The sequence below is a fragment of the Hirundo rustica genome, chromosome 15 (assembly GCF_015227805.2).
Source record: "Hirundo rustica isolate bHirRus1 chromosome 15, bHirRus1.pri.v3, whole genome shotgun sequence".
NCBI classification, from domain to species: Eukaryota; Metazoa; Chordata; class Aves; order Passeriformes; family Hirundinidae; genus Hirundo; species Hirundo rustica.
The window spans coordinates 6,000,849-6,021,821 of record NC_053464.1 but is presented as its reverse complement, the minus strand read 5'-3'; the positions used below and the strand labels follow the sequence as shown (position 1 = coordinate 6,021,821).

General features: G+C 41.9%; 1 protein-coding gene across 1 annotated transcript in view; it reads left to right on the top strand.

Moving 5' to 3' along the window:
* GRIN2A (glutamate ionotropic receptor NMDA type subunit 2A) overlaps positions 1 to 20,973 on the top strand; it is a 181,857-nt gene that overhangs the window by 23,657 nt on the left and 137,227 nt on the right. The window contains exons 2-3 of the mRNA XM_058422576.1: positions 3,014 to 3,239; positions 4,675 to 5,097. Coding sequence (XP_058278559.1) covers positions 4,693 to 5,097 — 405 coding nt within the window. The 5' untranslated portion in view covers positions 3,014 to 3,239; positions 4,675 to 4,692. The remainder of the gene's footprint in view (positions 1 to 3,013; positions 3,240 to 4,674; positions 5,098 to 20,973) is intronic.

The following is a 20,973-nucleotide window of genomic DNA, read 5'->3' as shown; positions in this document are numbered from 1 at the left end:
GTATTAATTTTGCAGCATTTGGTCAATTCTGTAGGTAGTACATCTGCCTGAATTTGGCAAAGTTTTTGGGAAGATTGCTTATGTATTGCCAAGATTAATCCCACTGCGTTTGCACAAACTTTTAATGTGTTCTATTCTAATTTGTAAATTTGGACTGTTTTATTGTGATATTTCACAAAATTTTATTAGAGTAATTGAGGAAAAATATTTGGAAATAAGGATAAACTCTTTCTAAATTTAGATTAATGAAAATCATATAGCTCTGCAGTTAGAAAATGTGGGTATTTCTTGTATTGGTCTTTCACACCATTAGACTCAGTGTACTGTACACAGAATATTGTATACTAAGTATTTCCCCAAACCACCGTGTCTTTTTTCATATTTTAAACATAGGCTAATGTTAGAGCTGCAATTTTTCACCGTTGTGAATTTCACTTGCATTTGAGGATTTTGAATGTTTTTGCTGCTGTTCCAGTAAATCTTCTGAATGACAACATTGAAATAGCCCTTACACAAAGATGGAACTGCAACATCATCTCCAGTAACAGACAAATATCACTGTATATTTACAGGAGGAGAATGTTCATCCAGGGTGAAATGCAGAGATGCATTAAAGCATCAAACATAAAGAAGGGGCAGTTGAAGCTGCTTAATTGCTTTGCTTTGAAAGACTAATGTAATGTCTGAGAAAGTAATCCCTAAATAAGTTAGGAGGTGAGATCTTTCAAAGGAGGGGAAAAACCCCAGGCATAGACCTATCAGGGAATTCAATGCTGAGACTGTCAAGAGCAGTAAAGCTGATGTGTTGTTAGATGTCTTTGGGAGAGATTTCTTGGTGTTCTGTGTCTTAATGTAGTGAAAAGCAAACTGCAGCAGGTGAACACTTGGCAAAATCCTGTTGGAACCCAAAAGTTTCCTCTGGTGTGGGGGGGTGTGTGTGTGTCTGTCTGTCAAAATGTGTGACTTTTCCTTACTCAGAAGTATTTAGTGTAGGAAGGAACATGGCTGTAAAGGATGGAGCATGGAAGAGGCCATCCCTCTGTGGTACTTAGCTGGCACATTCATTTGTGCAAAAACAAATAAGTTGTGGCAGCTGGAGCAGGATGGTGGAAGGGAAAAAGCAGGAGAGCAATGGAGTGAGGGAGAAGGCACAGTAGTGTCTGGTGGAGGGAGGTTTAGGTGGGCTGTGGTGTGGGCAGGAAGGCAAGAATTGCTCTAAGGACAGGTTGGTCCGACACCAGAGTGTGAGAGGGGAATGGGAGACGGAGAAACAGGCTCCAGGCTTTGAAATGGAAAGGAGAATGGAGCAGCAGGGATAGCCAGATGGAGCCAACTTATACAGAGCGCTTTTTTTTTTGTGATATTTGGCTGCTGTCTGGAGCTTTTAGGGTTGCTTTTAGTGTGTAAGCGGCTGCTCCACATTCATTCCCCCTGAGCCCCACGGCAGGGATTTCTGGTTGACAGCACCTGCATCAAGGGAAAGAAGAACACTCTGGGGTTTCCCGGGCTACCAACCTTTCGCTGGAGATGTTACTGCGGGGAGAGCGCTCGAGTTTGCCACTCCTGTGCCCCAAACCCGGTGTTCTCGCCGTTCCCCCAGATCTGACACCCCCTCCCCCGATTGCCTGCGTCTGACTCATTCGCTGGTGCTTGTGCAAGCAGAGCGGGGCGGGGGGGGGGGGAGTGGGGGAGAAGCCTTCAAAGTATCCGCGGCTGGTGTCGGTTTGACAGGGCGGCCGTGAGCTGCGCCCCTGCAAGGGCGGCGGTGCCGGGGGCGGCGGAGCGGAGCGGGCCGGGCGCAGCCCGCAGCGCCGCGCAGGCGGCCCCGGGTGGAGCCCGCCGCACCTCCAGGAGCCCGTGCCGCCAGTGCCCGCCGCTTCCAAGGAGCCGAGAGCAGCGCGGGGGCTCCGTGCCTGCCGTCCTGGGGAACTGCTGCGGCGATATCGCAATTTAAAAAAAAAAGGGAAGAGAAAAAAAAAAAAAAAGAAAAAAAAATGAAGACGCTTAAATGCCTCCTGCCAAAAGTAAAGAGCGATTCTCAGTTGCAATGGCTCTGCTAAAACTTGATCATGCGGGATTTCAAGCGATAAAGAGCTGCCGGGCTGCTACTTACTGCGGTGGGAACAAGTTGCAGGATGAAATCCAGGCGTTAAGGGACCTGTTTTCCACTTCATTGTTTGCAAAGGAATCTACTGAAATGACTTTGAGGATCTTTAAACTGGAACTATGTGGAGGGAGAATGCAGTAAGTATCCCTTTGTGGGGAGCCCGGATCGCGCGGAGCCCCGGGTGCCGCGCAGGGCTCTCGGCGGTGCCGGCTGCGGGGCTGCGCTCCGAGTTCCCCGCCAGCACCGAGGGCCAGCTGGGGAATGCCGGCTGCTTTGCCTGGCGCGCCAGCGTCCTACATAGAGCTGGGGTTGCTTGGAGAGAACTGTCTTCATGCATATTTACTGGGAACTGTGAATGAAAAAACCAAAGCAATCGAGCTTTCCGAGGCGGGCTCTTGCTATAGTGTCTCCCTGGGTTTCTTTATGGAAAATTGGGAACGAAGCTATTCTGTTTCAGGAGTGAAAAGAGCTTTATCCCACGCCGCTTAGCTATGCTCCAGGTTATGCTTGTTTAGAACCTGCCAAGAAAACTGCCCTTGATCACGTTAATTACTTTGCTTTTAGCTGCGCTTTCCAGGTCAGATGTCTCTTCCCTTAGAGCCCAAACCCGTCCATCTCACTTGGAAGCGAACGGGCATTTGGGAGCCCAGGATTTTCCTGACCTGGATAAGATGAGGGACGTATCCCGGACCGCTGTGGGCTGACGGAGCGGCTTTTAGCAAAGAGCTGAAATCTATTTCTAAGTGAAGGGGGGGAACTTTTGAGTGTAGTCACTTTATTTCCGTTCACATACCACATGCGGTTGAAGTATATTTCTCTTTCTCCTGTCCAATCTGCAACCTGACTAACGGCTTCTCGTCTCCCCCTCTCCCCTCGCTGTCCCGTCCCGTCCCCCCCCGTGTCCAGCCCCCCCTTGCCTATCTCCCTGTCCACGTAGCTGCCCTCCCGGGACGCGATGTCGCTCGCAGGCTGCGGCGGGGATCACGCGTGCGGCCGGCGGCGCGGAGGCCGCCCCTGAGCCCGGGCAGCGAGGGGCGCGACATGCCCGCGGTCGCGACATGTCCTGCAGCGACACCGACAGCAGCACCGGCACCTCCGGCAGCCGCCGCCGCTCCGTCTCCTGAGGCGCTGGGTACGTGCGGCCCCGCGCCCGCAGGGGGCGCCCTCGCGCCGCGGCCCGCCCGGCGGGGCGCGCTCCCTCGGCCGCCGAGCGCGGGCAGCGAGCCGTGCCCGCGGGGGCTCGGAGCGGGGGGACTCGGGGCGCCCTGAGCCTTCCTCGGGCTCGGGGGAAGCCGGGGCAATTGGGTTTGCTGTCCCACCGCGCTCCGTGCCGCCGCTGCTGGGAGCCTGGCCCGCGGTGGGTCGCGCAGCGCAGCGGCACTGATGTGCAGTTAATGCTCTGTGGGGTGCTCGTCTCCTTGTGCGCCCCGAAGGGAGGCGGTGGTGCTGCAAAGCCGTGCGTGGCTGTGTGTTTCAGCAGCAGACGGCTCTGACTGAGGATGGAGATGGGGCTGGCAGGATGAGAGGGGAGATCTGAAAAATGCCACCCCTGATTGGACAGCCCCGCTTGTGTGCTCTGCGTGACGCTTTGCAACAAGCTTGGCTTTATGTGGCACAGGGACTCCCTTCTTGCAGCTAGCAAGAGAGCCAGTTATGGGGGTGGAAATCCCTCGGGGCACAGAAACAGGGGGAGATCTTGCAGAGTCAGACCTGCTCTCCTCCCTCCTTCAGATAGTTCAGATCCCTTCTGTGGCTCATCTCTCTCCCAACCTACTCCGTCTATATTCAGCCCCCTACAGAGATTCAGTGAAGACATGAGGTAACCAATGCAGTGATGCTCATTTATGGAACACCCTCCCCTTCAACATCAGGGACAACTTTGTGTCCGAGATCAGCAGTTCTGAGATGCTCAAGTTCTGAATGCTGCTTGAGAGGACAGAAAAGAATTGAGATAGAATATTGTGCTTTTGAATCTGTTCCAGAAATGCAGTAGGATTCCTGAAGCAGTGGCTGCCTAGGAGAGATCTTCAGAAATAAACTGCATGCGTTTGGGATGCTGTGAGATGTACGAGTGTGTGGACTGGGGTTTCCAGCAGACCTCTGGCTCACTTCTCTCATTTTGAGCAAAAATACATCTCTCTGTTAGACTGTGACTAAAGTCTAAATAGATGTCCAGGATGAAGGAAAACATCCTGGATGGAAAAAGATTTCTTTTACCTATTTTAGCACAGCAAGGTTAAAGAGAAGGATGTTAATGTATTTTTAAAATGTCAGTCATTTTAATTTTGTTGGCTATCCAGGAAGAATGTTAATGGGTCTTTTCTCTGAACTTCTGCTACAGTTTTTGCCTTTCTCGTGGAAGACCAGCTGTAATACTGTCATTATTATACCGAGTTTTTGATAGGATATAAGAGGCTTGACTTGGAACTAAGGTGAAGGATGCATTATAAAAAGCTGCTGAAGTTTGCATTATGCCCAGAAGCTTTCTGTCTAAAACCTTCTTTGAAGATCTACAGTATATATATTTTTCTCTATGTTCTTCTTATACATTGTGATCACTTTTACAGGGGATAAAGCTGGCAAAGATGAGGAAAATTGGCTGTGCTCTCCTGGTACTCCAAGCTCTTCTGGCACCTTTGGATCTTGTTCGTGGAGCAGAGAAAAATTATCCCATCCTGAACATTGCAGTGATTCTGGGAAGGACCAAGTATATAACAGAGAGAGATATCAGAGCTCTCTGGACCAGGGAAATGTCAGCAGACCTGACTGTTGATATCAATGTAGTGACCCTTCTTGTGAACCAGACTGACCCTAAGAGCATCATCACACATGTTTGTGACTTGATGTCAGGCACCAAGATCCACGGAGTGGTTTTTGGAGATGACACTGATCAGGAGGCAGTAGCTCAGATTTTGGATTTTATTTCATCTCAGACTTCTATTCCAATTCTGGGAATTCATGGCGGGGCCTCCATGATAATGGCAGATAAGGTAGGAACATTTACTAAGAGCTCTTGCTATTCTAATGTGCATCATTGTGTTGGTCTCTATCATGAATAACTAATTGCTACAAGCAGCTCTTAATTGTCTCTCTGTACTTAAAAAAAGGAAAAAAGTATGCATAATGGTGTCTTTGTTGATGGTTCATCAAATACTCAGAAATACTTTGGGGCTTGTGCCTGACACTCAACTTTCTAACACTGTAAAAGCAGTCCTGATGAGATATGACTCTCCAGCATATGGAATGATGGTTAAAAAACTTTAATAGCTAGTATGATCAATAAATACAAAAACAGCCTCATAATAGTAGGTTCATAAATTGATTTTGAGGATAAGATCTAAAACTATAAGCAGATGTTCTGTGGTGCTTATAAGAAATAGCAAGCAATAGACCTGAATGTATTTGGGTGCAACAGTAATAATAGGACAATAATAAGCCAGACTTTAGTGACCCACTACAGTGTCTGAATTAAGTAGTCTCTCACACTTGAACCAAGTGCATTCCATAGGTTTATTGAATTAGATTTTTGCTAACTGGATACTTCTAATTTCCTACTGTAGTTCATGAAATCCAGTAAAGGATTGTCTGAAATTTGGAGATAATGACAAATGGTTTTGTTGGAAAACATATTTTTATGTAATCTGTTGTGAGACTAGAAGAGCAAAAATGACTCATGTCTCAATTTCCTTAAGGCTGTAACAGTTTTTAAGAACTCCTTGCTGGCACTGCAGCGTTGATGTTGTGAGGTGATTGCCGCTGTTTCTGAAACAGGCACTTAGTGCTGAGCTCTGCTGGGGACTCTGCCTCACCTGAAAGTCAGAGGAGCTCCACTCTGGTGTAAGAGAGGAGAGCTCAAAGAGAGAGTGCAGATGTGGGAAGTCACTGGTTTGCCAGCACATGAGGCTCTTTAATGTTAATTGTAACTTATTTCCGATATTTCCGTATTTTAGCGTTCCTTATTCATAGGTTATTATTATTTCTTATGAGTGACTTTTGAATAGTAAAGGGCTTTCTGAACATATCTGAAAAGGAAGTGGTCCAGGTATATTATTTTGTGAAGTAAGGGGGGGGGGGGGGAAAGCAGCAGGATTAGTTATGATTGAGGGATCAGCTTTGAACTTTGGAAACTTTTTACCTCTGGAAAAGACTTTTTTTCCATTGGGATAAGAGGTCTGTTTCTCTTGCTATTTTCAATGATCTTTCTTTATGAACTTATCGTACAAGGGGAGGACAATAAGTGCTGAATGATAGCAGAGATCCTATAACAATGGCTTTGACATCTTGATTTTTATACCGAAAGATCATTACAGTCAATGCTGCTATCTTTAATGCAATAGCAGTGACCAAATTAGAGGCAGTTATTTCATATGCTTTAAAATTACAGTGCAGATTTACTTGTCTTTTAAAGCTGGGTTTTATATGTACTTAAGTGTTTCTATTTGATATATATTTCACTTAACTGTCTCTGCCAGTGTAAGAACACTTGAAGATCCCAGCCAGGGCTAAGCAATGACACGCTGGAAGAATTCCTTACAGGATTATCTTCACTCTCGGTAACAGATGCGGGATGTCACTGATACAGATCTATTTTTATATAAGAGCCTCTAGAAAATTAAACAGTCTATTTTTCTTTTTTGTCTCAGTAAATTACTACTATTTTCACTGTATGCTTATATTATCGTTATTGTATCACTGCCTTTTATTTTAGGGGTTATTGAAGTTTTATTAGCAAACTTCCTGCTGAAATTTAGCTTCTAAGATTTCCATTTGGGAAATCAAAATTGTCTTTTGTGTGTTAAAACAATCTAATAGAGCGGTCTTCAGCAGCTTGAATTGGCTGAAGGAATTGTTTGTTCATGTAACTAGTATTGCCTTAATTTTCAACCTGACCTTTGCAATGTGCAGTGTCTTGAAACAGGGTTTGGAACATTGCAGTAATGAGACTTGCATGTGTCACTCAATTAACCATTTATTCAGGAATGAATTCCTGGGAGATGAAATTGAAATTCACAGTGCTGTCATAAAGGTGGAGAGATGAAATCTGAGGGAGAAGGATTCCAAGTATGAAATCTTTCAAGTCACTGTCAGGATTTTAGCTGGCACACATAGGTGTTGGCTGACTTGTGAAGATTATTGTAAGTCTCCTGCTTTGTCTCATGCATTAAGATGCCTGGCTATGCAAAAAGTGCCTTGTCCCAGTCCTGCTTGTGGATGTAGCGCTCTGGTACTCTAATCAGGCCGTTTCATTTATGTCCTTATCGTATGAGTTCTGTGCCAGGTGGTTGTTATGTGGTGCTGAACTCAACTAAGCTGAGGGCACAGGAATGAGAACTCATCTATAATGCTCTATGCTGCTGAAGGCTTCACTGAATGACTCAGAGGAGATAAGCTACCATATTCTCTGTGGCTAATAAATATTATGCCAATGTGAATCTTGACTGAAGAGCCATATCCATAAAAACAAATTAAAAAAAAAAGTTGTTCTAGACTTCTAAGGATGAGGTATGGCCACATTTTGAGTTTGCAGTGATTAATGCAGGGCATACAGCTTTTGAAGCACTGAGTCCCTCCCTGTTTGAACATCTGGGGTGAGTGGTGTGTTGTCTAGACTGCCTCCTTCGCCAGCCCAGCTCCACTTCAGTTTTCTCAGAGTTTGCCTGCACCATCTGAGGAGAGATTTTGCGTGATTCAGACATGGAAAATAGACATGTGAAGCCAACCAAACCGAAATGTTTTCTGAGCCTCACTGATCTATTTTCACTTGACATCAGCTGTCCAAACCCTACCAACAAACCAATGGGACACCTGAAGTTGTTTGACACTTACCTGATCCCGACTGTGCTGCAGAGATGCCCTTTGGACAGTGCCACATGCTCTGCTCCAGCTGATTTCATCACCTGCTTTTGGCAGGAACTCTCCTGTCAGTGAACTGCTCCTTGGCTGTGCTCCCCAATTCTGCCACACACTTCAAACATGTTCAGATGTGGTATTCTGAAACAAGATGAGAATTGTCTGGGGCATCTGTACGAGGATGCTGAAAACAGGCTGGCTGTTTATTCATCTTGTATCTCTTGACATTTGAGATCTCTACACAAACATTACTTAGGAACTGTTTTCTGACTTGAGCATTTGGTTTCAAACATAGTTACCTTTGTTTCACCACATGCTATTACTACAATGATAGTGTTTGTGATACTTTTTTTTTTTTTAACATCATCATGGTTAGTTCTGTGTTAATGCTAAAAGACTTGTTTCTTCACATGCAGGAAAGATATCTATAAATACATCCAGGAATATTTAGTGTCTTTGAATCGTACTGCTTTTGCCTATTGCAAACCTAAATATTTCTAGAAGTTTTTCTGATATGTAATTTGCAGCATTTTACTGTTGTGGAAGCACTCACAGTTATAACATAGTCAAGAAGTGTTAAAGGTGAGGGAAATATTCCAGAAGGGCTGTCACAAAGTGATACTTCTTGGAACAGATCTGGAAATGTTACGCACAATAACTAACTGCTTTTCCAACAGGTAAGTACTGTATATTATTGCATAATGGTTGTATGAGAGCCCTGGAGGTTAGACAGGATTGCTGGAGGTTGTCTAACCCAGCCCTAGCTCTGTGATGAGCTAATATTGAGGTCAGATCATCCAGTCAAGTTTTGAATATCTCTGGAAGTAGGTACCACAGCCTCCCTGGGCAATCTGTTTCAGTAATTAACCTCTCTCACCATGCAAATATTTCCCTTTTATCCCATTCGAATTTCCCTTGATGCCACAGGCCTTTGTTCTTTTGCTGTGAATCCGAGTCCTGCTCCGTCTCAGTGCAGCTGTAGGCTGCAATTTACAGCGCTCCTTACCTGTCGCTTTCCTGGGGTAAAGGTTCCTACAGCCCTTGCAGTCCTTTGGACTTGCTTGGAGATTTTGGTGTCTTGAGTGGGGAGACCCCAAACAGGACAGGGGACTGCAGATACGGCTCGTGAGTGCTGCGAGGGGATCAGTCCCTCCTGGAGCAGCTGCTGCCGCAGCTTCCTCGGGCTGTGCCACCGAAAGGGAGCACTGCTGACTCACGTTCAGCCCATCCATGCACGGGCCCCCCAGCCCTGGAGCGCTGCCGGGATGGTGCATACATGGGGCATCTAATTGCTGGTAAGCACTGAGTGAAACTGTACTTGGAAATCTTTCATTCCTTTGGTGGTGATTTTTTAGGTACTTTAGTGAAATACTTGCAGGTATTTTGCAAGACTTGTCATTTTCATCTCATTATAAGGTATAGATGGAATTGCTTTGTTTTAGCTCATTTGAGAGGCAAAAAACTGTGCTGCACTTGTGCAAACCAGAGCTCTAAGCAGCTGTGATCAGAGCCCACCCAGACTCCTGGCTCTCTGGAGCATTTATGGTCTCTTATCTGTACTTGACTTTGTTGACGATCCTAAAGTTCCTCCACACATCCTCTTTTTCTTTGCCAAATGTCTCCATGGCACAGTGATTCTCTAAATGATGTCTGCCATATGCAGATTTCTGTCCAGCCTGTTGGCTTGTAAAAGCAGTTCTGTATTTCATTATAGAAAATGGTAAATTTTCTATAGTAACAACTTTTCTGATGGCTGATGTGTAAGGCAATATGTTTCTGAGCATGATACTCACTTAGGCTTTGTTACTGTAAAATACTTGAAGACTAAACCATAGGTTAATAAATACTTTAGTGTAAAAATAGCAGTATTCATATAACTGCTGTTTCAGGTCTAGACATAGTAGCTTGCACTACTACATAGTCTGTTGCACACAATATTTTCAGCTTCCGACTCATTTAAAGAAGCAATTGAATTTGATTTTCTCCCCTTCTAGCTGTATGAAGGCCCCTGTGGGAAGAATAACCTTCAGATATTCTAATTTTTATTTTGAGCTGCAATAGAAATGTAGCACTGACCTCCTTGCAAATCTGTGTTTACTTGTCCATATCCATGAAAGCCAATCTCTATGAACTTTCCCAAAAGTCTTGCACATCCTTAAGATTTTTTAGACTTAGAATGTAATCTGTGGTAGCACCTTTTGCACACACCTACTGTAATCAGTGGTCTTAAATGGTTAAAAAGGTGCCTGAGATTTGTCCTGCTGAGGTGAGTGAAGTGAGTGGATACAATATCCTGTGCTTTTCCTCCTCAGGAGGCAGTGCCGTGCCAGGGTGATGTGGTTGGGATATAGAGCTTGCTGTACTGGCATGGCTGGGAGTGTTTGCTGCTTTCAGCTGGGTCGTGGAACTCAGGGGAGCACTATATTAATGATGTGAGCTTTGCTTTTTCGCTCTCTTTCTCGCATTCATTTTTTGAAAGGGTTTTCCTAGCAATTTCTGAGGTGATTATATTATTCCTCGTTCTCTTGTCCGCTTAAGTTTATCCCTCTTAATCCAGTGAAGGAAAACATGGATGAATTTCTGGAATACTGCAAGAGTAGACTTGAACTGTCACTCTTATGGAGCTCAAGGGAGGGATATTTAGTTTAATTTTCCAAAGTAGAGGGAAGGTAATTTTGAAAAGATTAGGAATTTTGGTAACTAATGAGCATGTTGTAGGAAATAGAAGTCTTCTTGAGTTTGCTTGATTTTTCATGCAGTTTAGGTGTTGGTGGGTTCCTGATATTTTAGTTTGCTTAAATTTACAACTGCAGCTAAGCTGAGGGTGCAGTGTTGGTTTCTACACACCACTCATTTAGGAAAGAGGAGTGTTTGGCTTCACGTTAGTCCTTTGCAGTAAGCTATATATTTTCATCTCAAAGGTACTGTTTTCTTTCTCTTCAGACTGTTCTTACAGCTCTTGAAAATAGAAATCCTTAAGTGTCTTTGTTTTGAGCAACATCTTCAAACTGCTAGCAAGTCCCTGTAGTAGATCTCTCATGTAATCTCTCCAAACTATTGCCTTCCTATGGGTAATTACAACGCAGCAGACTCCTGGGCTGTGAGCATTGGACACAAGACCTTCAGCATGATTTTCTGCTTGCAGAAATTCCTGGTGGCATCTTTGGATTTTTTCCCCCCAAAGAACATTCTCAAATACAAAATTAAAAATTATTCCTTTTAAGCTATAAAATAATTATAGACCATTATAAAATACATAGCAAGTTTCTGGCAATTAGAATATATCCAGAGAATGCACCTGAAAATACAAAATTATGCAGTGTATGGGACAGAAGGACTTTGGTACAATGTCAAACACATTTTTTGTTTCATCTATTAATTATTTTTGAGGATGCTTAGATTATTTGAATAGACAGTTCTTTAGTGTGTTTTGTCAGTTATTTGAACTAACAATTTAATTTGAAGAATTTCTTTATAATTTTTTTTTTTTTATATTGCTTGGAAGACTCTGGGATAGATCTGCCTACATGGTGATGGTACAAAGGGCTTTATATAAATGCACAGAAAAACTTTGCAGGCTGTAGCTTTTATTTTTTACAAATCTATGGTCATCTGGTTTGTGTGTACTCTTTCTCTTCCCCTCTTCCCCCCTCCTTCCTCCTCTGCCTCTGCTCTTCCCTGGAGCTATGGAGTTGTGTGGATTTTACTGAGGGAGCCCAGCCTGGATTGTCTCCACACCATCTGTCACCATATTGTTTGTTTAAATCCTTGAGATATTTTCTTCTGTGCTTCACTGAAATAAATACATAAAGCTGCTGCAGCATCATTGGCTATTTATATTAGATTTAGACTTAATGTCCTTAGGAGAAAACCCCTGTGCTTGCAACTGAGGTGCATAAGCTGGAGGCACAGTTTGTAAAACTGCACGTGGTTTAATTCTCTGAGTGCAGAGCTCCAGTTCTGCAGTGTGTTCGCAGCCCAGGCCCCTGTGGCTTCTCAAGGGAGACACCCAGCTGGGGCTCTCATGGCCCTGGAGGGACAGTGCTGCTCATGGGTTATGCTCTGGTCTCCCCACTCTTTCAAGGAAAACGTTTTGTGCCCTTCAGTAATGCAGGATGTACCTTCCTCTGTCCCAAGACTCGATTTTCTGGGACAGGGAAAAGGTGAAACTCACAGGCTCTGTGAAACCAGAACTGGAAAAAACATTGGTTAGTTAGAAGGGGAAATGTTTTGGAGAAAAATTGATGTGTGCAGGAGAAATGTAGTATAAAATCTGAACAGCCAATAAGAAAATGAGTTTTGCTGATATGCAAATGAGATATTCCAGGTTGTTGATGGAGGTTGGTTGGTGCCCAGCAGCTGTAAATTTGATACACAGTTGACATTGTCTCCTTTCCCTACAGCAGTTTTTCCTGTATGTTCCATCCACATGAAGCTTAAGTGATCAAAAAGCCTCAGTATTTGGAGGGAGGAGGAGGTTCCAGGTGGACAAGTTGTCTCTTATTTGGGGAAGAGCAAAATTCCTTTGGAGAAAGGTCTGCATTTCTGGAACTCAGCCATGGGGGCTCCTGGGCTGAGGGGTAAATGGGGTTCCCTGATTAACCTTTGTGAGTGATTTAAACCTCTTGGACTAGGAACTGTTCCTTTTTCAAATTTGTGACTAAGATTTTATTTGCATACTGGTTCTTTCAGCTTCATTTGTGGGCTAAAGAAATCATTCATAAATGTACATATGTAGATGGTTTGTGTAACCCATTTCTTTTCTGCAGTTAAAGAGACTGAACTAAAATTAGGAAACCCAGCAACATATATGAGGTCAGAGTGGTCATAAATGTTTAGAGCAGTAACTCCATTTGGTTGTACATTGGTCAGTCTTGCCAAGCAAGATTAACATGCTTTTGGACAGGGGCAAATTCAAAGCAGAGGTGCACTTGCTTCTGGCTGCAACACGCTGAGAGACACATTAAAGGGGTCTGGATGAGATTTGACTAAAACACTGCAATATTCTGCATACAGCTCCAAAACAATCTCCATTTCTTTTGTATGACATTTTTGTTTCATATTTGGGTATGATCAGACCTAAGAAATCGAGGTCTGGTGGTTTTTTGTATACATATATGTTCTCCTCTTTCTCCTGGATTCCCTTGCTGAAGGTGGAGAAGGAAGAGTGAGAGAAAGACCGGTGGTAATCTTCATGCTTTTAATATTTTTCAAGTGCATTGATTTACCTACTGCTTGGGATGGAGCCTAGAGGTGGAGGTGCTTTGGTGTGCTGCACTGGCCAACAGTAGGGTGATTTCCCAACAGGATCACATAGCCATTTTGGAGCAGCTTGGGTAAAGTAGATTTTTTTCAGATCAAGACCATACATCTCCCAACTTTGTGCATCCCTTGATTGGGGTTTTGAGTAAGCTGTCTTGGAGAGGTGCTTCATTACCAGATGACTCCTCAATCAGTGCTTTGGGCTTCCTGCCTCCATCATAGGTTTGGGAAAGTAATTTCCTTCTAGGCTTTTAATGAAGATGGGCTGAACTGTTTCTTTGCTGCAGCATGACTGAGAACACCAGTGATGGTCTTGCTCCATGGCCTCTGCTCAGTGTTTGTGACTATTTATAACCTGCTTTTTGTGCATGTTGCAGCAAGATACTTCCATAAACATGTTTCATTCAAAGGATTGCTGGGTGGAAAGCTGCTTTTTTTTTTTTTTTTTTTTTTAGTGTCCTAACTTTTGGTTGAAGACTTCTGTAACTTTATTGATGGGAAGTTTTGTCTATTTGTGCTGAGCAGTTTCTTTCCATGTGACTAAATTAGCAATAGGACTGCTTTGTTTTCACTGCATTGATTTTGTGTCTAGTGGAAACGCTCTTTGTATGTAGAACCACTGAGAAAGAAGAAAGGGCAGGGATTTTATAGCCACCTTTCAGCTCGACAAAATTTGCAACACAATTAGGTAGGACAGAAAATAGAATTAAGGTAGTCTGTTCTAAGTAACAAGCTGCTTTTAGGAGTTACAGAAACATATAATTACCAGAGAAATTGCATGTTATTTTTTTGTATGTGAGGCTAATTAAGAGTTCTGAGTAAATTGTGTTGGCATAGGCATCAGAGCTATATGAAGTACCTAATTGGGATGAGATAAGGCTTGTGAATTCATCATAAGAAAACAGATGCCAGAATGATAAGTGTCTGTATTCTAGTCAAGTACCATTTAGGATGGTCTGGTTTATTTTCAGTCACATTATTTTTGTAGGAAACAAGCTAACCCTGTCCTTTATTTTGTTTTGATCTGTTTGCCATCATCCCCTCTCTCCTTTATCTGCATTTGACTACTGCTATCTCCAAAAAGACCGATATTTCCTTTTGTGGAATCTGGGTTCAGGAGAAAGATGTGGATGGCTCAGCTGCTTAGCATGTGGAACTTTAAGCTCTTCTCCCTTAACTATGTAACAGCAAACTGGTACAAAAGCTGTAGAAAGAAATATTTGCTTTCTTCACCCACTCCTAGACTGGATTTTTCCTTACCCAGTCCATTGTCTGCCAACCTCCTTCACCCAAGATCTGCTTCCAAAAACCCTCCTCTGATGGAGCTTTCAGCTGCACCCCATCCATTTGCTATTCCACTTGATACTTGACCGTCATGTTAGTTAGAATGCCTTTTTTTCCCCATTTATTACCTTCGTTCACTTCTAGCAGAAGCAAAGGGTTGGAGGGAATATAGCTCTCTACTTAAAATTCTGTATCCCTGAATTTTAGGAATACTCTTTGCTAAAACTGGGACTCTTTCAGTGTGCACAGAGCACAGAAGACTGTTGCTAAAATCATCTTAATTGGATCAAATAAAAATTTTCAATTAGTCCCAAGAACAAAGTAAAAACTATGAATTTAAGTCAAACCTATTCCTATTTAATAAGCAGGAAATAGAGGGAAGGAGCATAAACTGAACGAGGCGAGCTAGGACAGTGTTGGTGGTGATAAAACAGAAATAAAGTTACTGATGGAAGTGACATTTTTGGGAAGAAAGCAGTATGAGAAAGCCAGAATTATTCAAAATTCTGAACAGTTTCCAACTCTCTCTCTTCAGGGTTCCTGACCTTGGGATTCTGGGCAATCCTTTTCAGTCCTAAGTCATTCCTTCTGCACTCATTGGCTGCTCTACATGCTTGTACAGGGAGGTGCTTGTGTTTCCTGTTGCAATATGGGGAGTCTGGGCTGTAGTTAACCATCTAGAAATTGATGTATTGGAGAGTCTCCTTGTATCCATTCTAAAGCAATTTAAAATTTCCCTACTGCTCTTGTTTTTTTTTCCCTTTAGTATAACCTCAGAGACAGGGAGTCTATTATAGGCTTTCCTGAAATAAAATCGTCCCCTTTGCACTTGGCTGGCTACTGATGCTGCTCTGTGTAAGTATTCATTTCTGTAATAATGGAAATAGTTTTCACTAATTCTCTGATTTCTAGTAATATAAGTACTTTTTTTCTATGCACTTATGTTCACTCTGTTCAGGTGCTTTGTGGGAGTGCCTATTACCTTGCATTTTTTAGGAACTGGAGTCTCAAAATATATTTATAATTTCCTTTTATAATTTAATGAAGTTCTGAATTTTGCATCTCCCATTAGGGCCTTCAGAATACTTGTGGAGAGGACAGACTGACAGGAAAGAAGTATGAAATCAAATTTCTTCCCACTGTGTTAGGTGATTGCTATTTTGCAGTCCCCCCATATGTGAATGTGTTGTTACTTTAAAAACACTGTTCTGAGACTCAGGTTCACTGGCACTTAGTATCTAAATTGTTGTTATGTGCACTGAACAAAGTTCTGGATCCTGAATGACACAAGTCCTGATGTTGTCTAAGTGACTGGTTGGATCATGATCTTGAAAATGAGCAGTGTCTGCAGAGATCAGAGCACAGGGAAGAGCCAGACAAGGACAGCCTTGGCTCTTGCGGGGTGAGCTCACTTGTGGAGGGGAAAATACAAGTTACAGGATCCCCTCCACACTTTGGGCTAGGTAAGGACAAAAATGATCTTCACAGCCATTTCCAGATATCCTGTCATTTTTGCCAGTCTTAACAGCTGCAAAAGTAATTTCAAAAGTTTCTCAGGCTTGCAATCTCTTGCATTCCTGTTGCTTTTTACTATCTATCACTATTTTATACTATAAGAGTAACTGAAATATTTCCAATGATCAGTGAAAAGATGACAATAAATAGATGACTTAGGACAGGTGCAAATAATAAAAGAAAAATCATGTTGTAATATCCTGAAACATTGCTCAGTACCTTCTCACTATATACAGATATTTTTGGATTCCCAATTTCTCATAAAAACACATCACATGATATCTGAAAAAAAAAAAAAAAAAAAATGAATGTGCAGGAAGTTTGTGTGGACCCAGCTGTCAACTGTAGTATGTGTGTCTTTACTGGTCACTGAAAGCTTTACCAATCTTTAGTGTGCTTGTTTAAATTGCGTTGTTCTTTCTGGTTCCTTCCTGTTATGGGAAGACTCCTGACTTAAGAGAAGCTGGGTATTGATTTATCTTTTTTACAGTATGAGGCAGAGATCTTAAAATGGGGGGATATTTCAGGCAATAATAAAATGTAAGAGTCCACCTCAGCAATCTTTATTCTGTATAGGTCCTATTGATTTGTTAAGCTGCAGTGGAGCAGTCAGTGGACACTGCCTGAAAGCAGTGGAAAACTTAAGCTAAAATAAGAACGAACTTTGCTCATTTCCCACACTCTACTGCATTTTTTTTTAAAACTGTCTAAAGTAGGTTATAGGCATGCAGAACCTTAGTTTTAAATAAGTTATGCAGAAGAAAGCTCTCTAGGTCAGCAAAAGCATTTCTGAAAGCTGAGGAGCAAACTGTCACTAGGAAAAGATAGCGGGCAGCTCATATACAAGTCCATGTGGAAAGCAAAAATCCTGCTTGTGGGGTCCTGACTTTGGTGTGATTGATTTCATTGGGAAGTAAAGGACAAAGAGCAAGTGCAAACTAAGCAAATGCTTTAAATAATTAGTCCTTTAATGCTAATTTAATTGCTCTTCCTGATTTGGATGCTGCTGTGTAAAGAGATAATGAAGGGGGGTTTTCCTTTCTAATGAGAGGCTTAATATGTTCTTTATGTAACAGCCATAAAGATGCAGACATAGTCTTGTAATATCTGAGATGGAAAGGCCAAGCACACAATAGACTTAAAGCATTTTCTGCTTAGAAGAGAAATCTCTAGTAAAAGGAATGATTTGGTTTGTTAAGGGCTGCACTTGGGGTGTTCTCTCTCATGATATACTGGATTGCTAATGAAATACCCTGTTGACAAGCTAGTTGGTTTTATTTGAGTTAAACCTGATCACTTATTTCAACTTCATTTTGACAGTTAGGTTTCTGCCTTACTGGGTCATTCTGAGGTTTCATTTGCATATTCCACACAGCTAAAAATTCTGGTATTAAAACAGCTTTTCTAATTCAGCTCAGCTGAAGGAATATCTTCCTTCTTAATAGGCATTCTAGTTTGTATTAAAAAAAATCTCCTTCCCTTAGTTTCTTTTTAAATCAAGTGTGTACAGTGAGCTTGGCTCCCTATTGAGCTGGTTTAATCATTTGTTTTTTCCATCTGTGGCGAGCCAGTTCCCAAAGTAACTTCAAATAGCCTTGCCTGAGTAAAAGCTTCCAGCTTTGGAGCAACAAAGATTACAGAAATATGCTTATGCAACAGCTTGAAACCTCTGGCTATCTTGACATGGAGAATAGCAGCTGAATATTTCCCTCTATTATTCTTTTACCATATATCTTAAATATTTGTAACTGAGAGTTTTTCTGCCACTTTGCTTTTGCCTCCCGTGGTGACTGCACAGTGTGATGTGTTACACAAGTGCACAGATGTGGCATTTGTAGGCTCAAGGGAATCACTGGTGTTCTGGGGCTTGGAGTGATCTCATGTAACTCCAACAAGAAAACAACTGTAAAATTCAGCCTTGACGTAAATTGGCTATAGACAAATCTGAAGACTTGCAGCAGCAGCAAAAGCAGACTATTTGCAATATTTTAGATTTGTGCAGGCTTTAATCAAATGATGAAGAGGCTTAAGTGAAATGGCTCCTGGAAGACTAGTAACCTCCCTTCTTAATTTTTAAAATTTCCTGTGTTGACGTGTGTAATCTCTCAGTCTGCTGAAAATAAAGTCAATCCCCTGCCCAATACAGGTAGATAGATATGGGTTGCATATTTTATATCTAATGGATATGTAATGTTTTTGAGTGCAGTAACAAACTTAAAGTAGTTGAAATTGCCAGTGTTAGTAAGAATCTGCTTCATACTAAAATCAATATAAGTAATTGTCTTTATTTCTGTGGTCTTCCTCACTAGTGACTGTTCCTTGTCCTTCCTCACTAGTGACATTCCAATACAGTAGTTGTCATCATCACTTTGGAGAAAGGCTGATTTTTTTTTTTTTGGACAAAACTAGCTGAAAAATCAGTGTGTCTGGGATTTGTCCCAAATTAATTTCCTGTGGAGAGAAGAGTTATGAGTTTGGTCTCAGTACAACGACTCTTCTGGATTATGATATCTGTCAGTGGAAAGGCACTATTTTGGTTTTAACTGAAGGTATTTCAGATCTTAATTTTTGGCTTAATCAAATCCTTAGCACAAGCAAATCTAATTCTGGCATACTATTTCAATTGCACAGACTTTCATTTCTGACTAAGGATTGGAAGGATTAACCCAGATTTTAGCAGTTCTCTCCATGACTGGGTGGATAGGATTAAAATCTGTGCTGCTCACTGTGGCTTTTTATTCTAGTTTTTGATTAGTTATGTCTGTTGGCCAGGGTGGGAAATTTTCTGAGGTTAAGACTACAGCTGTAAGAAGTACAGTAAATTCACTGGATTGCATTGTATTTTGATTAAAAACACAGGCCAGACATGCTTGGAAGAAAACTGATTAAACAACGTAAAATGAGTCAGACAACTGAAACTCAGAGTAGTGAATGGTGTTTAGATGGAACAGCTCAGGAATAACAAGAAGGTGGCTGGTGTTATGATGGAAACTCTTCAGTGAAGAAGGATGAGCATGTTCCTTCAGTGTACTCTTTCTAATTCTACATTCTTCTTTACATTTACAGAAAGTTTCAGATTGAGAAAACCATGCAATACTATAATAACACTGCGTCCAAATCCAGTTAGGGTTATATAAATGTTAGATTTGGTAAAGGTGAAGTGGGAGGAGTAGGATCCTGATGTGCTCCTTATCAGACAGTCAAGGACTGTGCTCTTCAGCTTTGGAAAGAGACTGGCCTTGGGATTCCTGTTGGAATATGGTGGAACTATGCTCTATACAATTTTAAAGCCTGATCTCCTGGAAAAGAACATAACATTTCCCCAGAAATTAAAAGTATCTCTACATTTTTATGTGAAGCAGGATAACCTGACTTTTCTTCGAGTATTTCTGCCTTTCTGTATTTTGTTCTTTTGTGCCTGAGGCAGCAATGGAATTCTCAAGAGAGATGTGATGGAGATGTACTCTCCACTTGGAAAAACGATGCTGTTTGCTGCTTGTCATCCCGGTCTGTTAGGGAAAAGGAGAACCCATTACCAGCCCTGGAGCTACATTGTTGGAAGGCTGCAGTATCCATAACAGACGTTTGTGTGTTCTGTGGTCCAGTCGCAGCCGAGGCTGGAAGTGGTGATGTCTGCATGTCAGGCATGCTGAGCAGGGCTTTATAGGACCTAAATTTGCGGGCAGTCTGGGTTGCAGTTGCAGCCGGACACCCAAAGCATTACAGGTTTTTAATGTCTGTGCTGGACGTTTGTTGCCATTGCGTGGTGGTATTTCTGTGTGTAAATAATCAGGTGTTCTAGACCAACCAGCTTTTTGATACTGACTCTCATTTAAAACTTCGTTTCTTGGACTAAAATATTTTTTAAATTCTTTATTTTGCTCTAGAGCAAGGGTTCCTAGTGATTGCCATGACACACAGGGGAGTGTGCCGTGGGCTAATACCTATATAGTGAATATAACGAGGTGATGATAATGTGATTATTGGAAGTAATCTGGTCAAGGGAGTGGAAATTGCTATATAATTACAATGATATTTTCTTTTCAGTACTGTCCTGAGGAAAGGATGATCTCAGGTGCGTGTTCACATAGCTTTGAGGGGTTCTTCAGAGACAACACACTTTATCTTGTTGAGCAACTGGAAATGAGTGTCACTATCACTGAGAATTTGATTTTATTATTGAAGAGCTCTTTAAAAAGGCTACAGAAGGCAATGCTTTTCAGAATCTGTCATTATTGTGCAGATTCAAGCTGTGGAAGGATGGTTTCTCAGTACCTGAGAGAAGCTCTCCAGTGATGATACACAGCAGAACATTAGGAAAGGAAGACTGTAAAACTTTAGTTATGCTGCATTATTTCCTGTGGCTGTGTTTAAAGAATTAAAACTATGTCCTGGCAATAATTCAATATTCTTCCCAAAACACTTGAATGAAGTGGGAAAAATCTTTTTTCTGGTGATTTGCTGTGGCTGGAGAGGACAGTTAAAATGATGTGTTAATGAGTTCTACCTATGGTCTACAACACACGGTTAGAACTGTTTGTATTTTTTTCCTCCAAAAAAGGTTGAACAGCAAACTGGATAAAATTCTATTTCAAAATGTCCAAGCCTCTTCCTTCCCTGAAGCAATTCACACTTTTTCCAGGCTTCATTAATGCTGGAATTCTAATCTCTTTAGCTCTTACAGCTGCTTCATTTTCAGGGATCTTCAGAGGCCAATTACTTTGTTAAAAAATGCTTGTTAATGAAAATATGTTACCATGTAGGAAAAAAAAGGCTAATGCAGGTAAAAAAAAAAAAAAAAAAAAAAAAAAAAAAAAAAAAAAAAAAAGGTGCTTCAGGAAGCTTAAGGCCCTTCTAGTTGTGTTTTTGTGAGAGCAGAAGAAATTGGAATAGCAAACATTAGCAAACATACTTTGTTTTAATATTTTGTGTGATGACTTTTTTTTTTGTGTGTG